Source organism: Portunus trituberculatus, chromosome 12 (assembly GCF_017591435.1).
Source record: "Portunus trituberculatus isolate SZX2019 chromosome 12, ASM1759143v1, whole genome shotgun sequence".
Taxonomy (NCBI): Eukaryota; Metazoa; Arthropoda; class Malacostraca; order Decapoda; family Portunidae; genus Portunus; species Portunus trituberculatus.
The window spans coordinates 7589839-7597338 of NC_059266.1; the positions used below are offsets into that span (position 1 = coordinate 7589839).

General features: G+C 46.3%; 1 protein-coding gene across 1 annotated transcript in view; it reads right to left on the bottom strand.

Moving 5' to 3' along the window:
- The window catches only part of LOC123502623 (roundabout homolog 2-like), a 162048-nt gene that overhangs the window by 52494 nt on the left and 102054 nt on the right, over positions 1-7500 (bottom strand). The window contains 1 exon segment of the mRNA XM_045251787.1: positions 196-349. Within this exon segment, the coding sequence (XP_045107722.1) occupies positions 196-349 (154 nt within the window).

A 7500-nucleotide genomic window follows, 5' to 3' on the forward strand; every position in this document is an offset into this window, starting at 1 on the left:
CCCCACCTGAGTGCTAAAAATTTCTCCCCTCACCTACACCCCTCTTTCCCCTCCCTCTCCCCTCGTGTGCTCACCTGTGGGACTCTGGCACCTAACCGTTCCCCTCTCCCCATCTCCCCTCACCCTCCTTACTTTAATACAGAACATCCCCAATTTTCCCCTCTTTCCCCTCCCTCTCTCCCCTCGTGTGCTCACCTGTGGGACTCTGGCACCTTGATCACCTGGCCGTTGCGTCGCCACCTCACCAGCGGCTCAGGGTGGCCCCGCGGCGGCTCACACTCCAGCAGCGCCGACTCCCCCGCAGCCACCACTGAGTCAGCTGGTGTGCGCCGGAAGTCATCGCGCAGAACTGTACAGAGAGAGAGAGAGAGAGGTTGAGTGGTGGTGGTGGTGGTGGTGGTAGTAGTAGTAGTAGTATGTAATAGTAGTATGTAGTAGTATTAGTAGTAGTATTATATTAGTATTAGTATTAGTATTATTATTATAGTAGTAGTAGTAGTAGTAGTACATACATACACACACACACACACACACACACACACACACACACACACACACACACACACACACACACACACACACACACACACACACACACACACACACACAAGAACCCCGAATCAACCCAAAAATTATCCTTCCTCACCCCCCCCCTACAAACCCCCTCTCCTCCCCTCTTCCTCTCCATAAAACCGCTCTCTTCCCCTCTTCCCTCAACAAACCCCCCTCCTTTCCCCTCTTCCTCAACAAACCCCTCTCCCCTCCCTCCACAAACCCCTCTCCCTCCACAAACACCCCTCCTTTCCCCTCAACAAACCCTCTCCTTTCCCTCTTCCTTCAACAAACCCTCTCCTTTCCCCTCTTCCCCTCAATAAATCCCCTCCTTTCCCCTCTTCCCCTCAACAAACCCCTTCCTTTCCCCTCTTCCCCTCAACAAACCCACCTCCTATCCCCTCTTTCCCCTCTTCCCTGTTCCCCCAAAACACCCCAAAAATTACTCCCCTCACAAACCTCCTTTCCTCACCTACCCCCCACAAACCCCTTCTCCTTTCCCCTCTTCCTCCCCTCTCCTCCCCTCAACAAGCCAGCGTCTGCAACAACAATACTTCTAGAATTACAACAGAGGCGCCTTTCACCAACACACAAAAGGCAAAAGTTGTATTTTTCAAACGCTCGCCCGCGGAACAAAGACAACCCCGCCCGCCCGCGCCCGTAACTCGCTTGTATGTGACCGTAAGGATGAAAAGCGCCCACACCAAGCCGCCCCACCCACCCACCCACCCACCTACCTAACTACACTCACACCCCAACCCCCCCTAACCCCGCCCACATAGTCCGAAAAAGCGTCAGTCCCACACCCACATCGAGTTGTCTATCTCCCGCCCACACCTCGCCCACACCCACCCACACCCCGCCCATAACCAGCCCATCTCGCCCCCCCCCCTTCAAACCCCTGAGTCCTCCTACTTTTGCTACTGAAGTGATGGGGGTGATGAGGCGAGGGTAACGAGGGGAAAGGTGAGGGGAAAGAGGGGAGAGACAGGTGAAGGGTTAGAAGAAAGGGATGATGGGGTGGGTAAAGTGATGGGCAGGCAGGTGAGGGGTGAAAAAAAGGGGTGAAGTTAATGGTAATGAGGGGAAAGGTAAGGGGAAAAAGGGGAGACATTAAGTGAGGGGAAATGTAAGTAAAGAGGGGAACAAGGGGAAACAGACAGGTGAGAATGGGCTAAGGGTAATGAGGGGAAAGGGAAGGGGAAAAAGGGGAAACAGGCAGGTGAGGTGTGAGTAAAAGAGGTGATGGTGTTTACAAGGTGAGGGGAAATGGAGAAGTGAGAGGAGAGTTAAATAAATAAGAGAAGGAAGGGTGAGCCAATAAGGAAATGGAAAGAGGGGAAATGGGTAAAGAGAACTTGAAAAGAGGTGAGGGGAGAGATGCAAGGATAAAAGACGATATGAGGGGAAAAAGAGCGGGGAGAGAAGGGGAAAGATGAGGGTAAAGGAAGGGGAAAAGACAATAGAGGGATGTTGGAATGAGGAGAGAGAGAGAGAGAGGGGAGAGGGGAAGGAATGAGTAAGAGGGGAAAAGTTTAAAGAGGTAAGGGGAGAAGAGGAGGGGAAATGGAGAAAGGTGAAGAAGAAAAGATTGAAGATAAAAGAAATTAAAGCAAAGTGAGGGGAAAAGGAGGAGGAGGAGGAGGAGGAGGAGGAGGAGGAGGAGGAGGAGGAGGAGGAGGAGGAAGGAAGAAAGAAGGAAAAAGAAACGAGAAAGAAAAAGAGGAGAATTGAAGTGAGGCGAGGGGAGAGAGGAGAGGTGAGGGGAAACCAGTGAGGGGAAAGTGAAAGGAGGAAAGAAAACGAGAAAAATGATGAAACAAGTGAAAAGGGAAGGAAAAATTAAAGAAAGTGAGGGAGGAAAAACGAGGGAAGAAAAAGAGGGGAAAATGAGGGGAGAAAGAAGAAAGGAAGGAACTAAAGAAAAAGAAAGGAAAGAGGAAAATGAAGGAGGAAATAAAAGGGGAAAAAATAAGAAACACAAGAAAAGACAAGAGGAAAAAGTAAACGAGGGGAAAAAGAAAAGACGAGACGAAATGAAAAAGAGGGGAAACACTAACGAGATCGCAAAAAGTAAATGAGAGTTAGGAAAAAGTAAGGAGAGAAAGTAAGGGGAAAGGGGCTGAGGGGAAAGAGGATGAGGGGAAAGGAGAGTGAGGGGAAAGGAAGATACTGGAAAAAGGGGTGATGGGAAAGAACAATGAAGAGAAAAGAGGATGAAGGGAAAGGGAGAGGGGACAGGAGAATGAGGGGAAAGGAGGATGGGGGAAAGAAGGATGAGGGGAAAGAGTGAGGGAAAAAAGCGGTAAGGGGAAAATGGTGAAGGGAAAGTGAGGGTGAAGGAAAAGGAGGATAAGGGGAAAAAGAGGGTGATGGGAAAGGGGAAAGTAGGATGAGGGGAAAAAGGGGAAAGGGATGAGGGGAAAGAGGTGAGGGATAGGAGGATGAAGAGAAAGGGAATGAGGGAAAGGAGTGAAGGGGAATGGAGGATGATGGGAAAAGAGGGGAAAAAATTGAGAGGAAAAGAGGGGATGATAAAGAGATGGGTAGATAAGGGGAAAGAGATGAGGGGGAATGGAAGATGAGGAGAAAGGGAATGAGGGGAAGGAGGATGAGAAGAAAAGAGGGGAAAAGAGGGGGAAAAAGGATGAGGGGAAAAGAGGGGAGGTGAGGGGAAAGAGAGGGGGGGGGTGAGGGAAAGCAACAAAGGCCTTTCTAAAGACGACACACGAACGACCAACACGGATGAGGACGAGGGGAAATAAAAACACAATTCTACTGGTTCCTTTCAACCTCTAAAATTTACTACTCTCTCTCTCTCTCTCTCTCTCTCTCTCTCTCTCTCTCTCTCTCTCTATCTATCTATCTATCTATTATTATTATTATTATTATTAAGAAGGATTTTTTTTATTAATTTTCAAGAGGAGGTATGAAGGAGAGTAAGAAATGAAAGGTGAGGAGGAGGAGGAGGAGGAGGAGGAGGAGGAGGAGGAGGAGGAGGAGGAGGAGGAGGAGGTAAAATCATGCCATTAAGCTTTGAGAATGGAGGGGAAGGTTGGGGATGACAGGCGAGGGGGGGAGAGAGAAGAGAGGTGAAGATGAGAGATGGAGGAAGACAGGGAAGAAGAGGAAGAGGAAGAGGAAGAGGAGGAGGAGGAGGAGGAGGAGGAGTAAGAGGGGAAACAACAGTAAAGAAATTGGGGGTTGGTTGGGGGTTGGGATGAGTGAGGGGTGAGGTTGGAGGGTGTTGTGGGGAGTGTTGTGTGGTGTTCGAGGTGTTGTGGTGTTTTCTGGGGGTGTATTAGGGTGTTGTATCTGTGTTGGTGGTGTTGTGGTGATGTTGTAGTGGTGTTGGAGATGCTGTGGTGGTGTTGGAGGTGTTGTGGGGGTGTTGTGGTGGTGTTCTGGGGTGTTGTGTGGTGTTGTGAGGTGTTATGGTGCGTTCTGGTGGTGTTGTGGTGTTGTGGTGTTTAGGGGGTGTGGGTTGGAGGTGGGGGTGTTCTGAGGGTGTTGGAAGGGTGTTGTGGTGATGTTGGGAGTGGGGGTGTGAGGGGGTGTGGTGTTGTTGGGGGGGGTAGCTTTGTTATGCGTGAAGTCTCCATCAAATTTCGCCACACACACTTCCAATGAAGAGACAAAGACAGCGGTGACAACAAACTCCAGGCGCCACCACCATTACTGGGATTACGCCGCCAACACCACAACACCACCACAACACCACCACAGCAACACTATAGCACCACACAGCACCACACCTAACCTAACCTAACCTAACCATTACTGGGATTACGCCGCCAACACCACAACACCACCACCACAGCAACACCACAGCAACACCACCAAACCAGTACATAAACCATAGCAAGAACACAGCACCACTACACACCATACCACACCAGAACACCACAGCACCACAGCAAAACACCACCAAGCAAGACCACAACACCACTACACACCATACCACACCACCACAGCAACACCACCGACCGCACCACACAACACTACAGCAACACACACAGGATCACCACAAACACTGCAACACCACACACCACACCACAGCAACACCACTCCACAACACAGCACTACCACACCACACTATACCAACACACCACACCACCATAATACTATTCAACACCACACATCACACCACAACACCACCATCACCACATCATGCATACTCTCACCCCCTACAACTATTACTATTACTATTATTATTATTATTATTATTATTATTATTATTATTATTGGCGACGTTATCATTCTTGTCATTATCATCATTATTAATCGCATTACAATTAACTAACAAGAAAAAAGTAATAATATGCCTCAGATTTGCATATAAATCACCTAAACAAATTGCACTGGCATGGTGGTGGTGGTGGTGGTGGTGGTGGTGGTGGTGGTGGAAATAAATGCTTGCTACTACTACTATTACTACTACTACTATTGTTGCTATTTCTACTACTGCTAGTATTATTATAACTATTTTTTCTTCTTCTTCTCCTTTTTTTTTTTTTTTTCTTTCTCCTCCTCCTCTTCTTCCTCTTCTTCTTCTTCTTCTTCTTCTTCTTCTTCCTCCTCCTTCTTTTTCTTCTTCTTCTTCCTCTCTTCTCTTCCTCTTTTCCATTTTTTCTTCTATTTCCCTCTACTCTTCGCTTCCTTCTCCTCCCTGTACCGTCTCTCTCTCTCTCTCTCTCTCTCTCTCTCTCTCTCTCTCTCTCTCTCTCTCTCTCTCTCTCACACACACACACACTCCTCCACCTCCTCCTCCTCCTTATTCATCCATTTCAGTCTGCTTGTCTTCCTCCTTTTCCACTTCCTCCTCCTCCTCCTCCTCCTCCTCCTCCTCCTCCTCCAGTGACACAGGTGGTCTCCTTCCAACCTCATAACTTAAGGAAGGAAAAAGAAAGAGAAAAAAAGAAAGAAAGTGAGGAATGATGAAAGAGAATAAGAAGAATAAGAATTAAAAAAAGTACTATAAATGAATAATAAGAGGAGGAGGAGGAGGAGGAGGAGGAGGAGGAGGAGGAGGAGGAGGAGGAGGAGTGGAAGGAAAAAAAAGAAGGAAGGGAAGGAGGAAAGAGATAGAGAGGAGGAAATTTGAGTGTAAGAGAGAGAGAGAGAGAGAGAGAGAGAGAGAGAGAGAGAGAAGAATAGAGAAAAGGAGAAAAAATAAAGAAAGGAGAGAAAGAAATGAGTAAAGGAAGGAAGGAAAAAAGGAAAGTTGGAGGAAAATATGAAGGAAAAGAGGAAATAAATGAAAAAAATGAAGAATTAGTGATTTTCCAGATGACTCTATGACTCTCTGACTCTCTCTCTCTCTCTCTCTCTCTCTCTCTCTCTCTCTCTCTCTATTGTTAAACTTTATTCCTTCTATTTTTATTTTTCTTCTTTCTTTTCTTTTACATACTTTTCTATCTTCTTCTTCTTCTTCTTCTTCTTCTTCTTCTTCCTCCTCCTCCTCCTCCTCCCTGCAATTCTTCTGCTCCTTCTTTTCTCTTCCCTTTCCTTCTATTTCTCCTCCTTGCCCAATATTCCCTTTCACGTCTTCCACCACCTCCTCCTCCTCCTCCTCCTCCTCCTCCTCCTCTCCTCCTCCTCCTCCTCTTCCCTAATTCTTCTTCTCTTCTGCTCTTCCTCCTTCCCAACATTTCCATTCACGTCTTCCTCCTCCTTCTCTTCCTCTTCCTCCATCACCACTACTATACTACACCCTCCTCCTCCTCCTCCTCCTCCTCCTCCTCCTCCTCCTCCTTCACTTGTCAACCAGCAAGCACCAATAATCTTTCTTCTCCACCCACCGACTGCCAACCAATCCGCTTCTTGGCATTCTCAGGGCTCCACCAATAGCGGCTGAGCACACGCACGTCTCAGCCAATCAGCGCCTCAGAATCCTTAGCCAATCAGAACGTGGTAATCAAGTCGCCTTCAGTCTCGGGTCAAATTTCCTCGTTTTTCCAATGGGATTTTCGGACTTACTGGGAAGACATGTGGTTCTGAGGGGAAGAGAGGGGAAAAGGGGTGAAAGGAAGGGGAAAAAGAAGGGGAGATGTGAGATTTTGAATGGGTGTGTAATGGAGTATTGGAAAGGAGAAGGGGAAAGAGGGGAAAGGAGGGGAAAATAAGGGGAGAGATTGTAAGGGAAATTGGAAAAAGAAGGGGAGATGTGAGAGATTGTAAGGTTAAGTAAGGGAAATTTGATAAGGAAAACAAGGGAAAAGAAGGGAAACGAAGGAAAAAAAAGGGGAAATAGATGAGAAATTGAACGGGTGTATTAGGGAAATTTGAGAGGAAAAGAAGGAAAGGAGTGAAAGGAGGGGAAAAGAGGGGAAAATATGAGAAATGAAAAGGAGGTATAAGGAAAATTGGCGTAGAGAACGAAAAAAAAGGAGGAAAAGGAGGGGAAAAGAAGAGGAAATAGATGAGAAATAAAAAGGAGATATGAGGGAAATTGGAAAAGACAAGAGGAAGAATGAAAAAAAAAAAGTGAAGAGGAAATTTTGATTGTGTGGAAGGAAAATTAGAAAAGAAAAGGGGAAAACATGAAAGGAAAAGAAAAGAAGGGAAACAGATGAGGAAGTGAGGAAAATTGAAGAGGGGAAAATATGAAAGGAAGAAAAAAAGAAAAGGGAAAAAGGAGAAAGGGAAGAAAGGGAAAAAGTGAAAGAAGGGGAAACAGATAAAGAAAAATGAAAAAGAGGGGAAATAAAGAAGGGGAGAAAATGAAAGAGAAAAAAAAGGAAGAGGAGAAATATGATAAATTGAAAGATAAGGAAAAAAATGGAAAAAGAGAAGGGAAAATAAAAAAAAAAAATAGAGAAATATAAGGCAATGAAAAAGAGGGGAAATATAAGAGTTAATTAACGAAGGGGAGGAAATGAAAGAAAAAAAAAAGAAAGAGGGGAAATATGAGAAATTGAAAGGAGATAAGGAAACATTGGAAAAAGA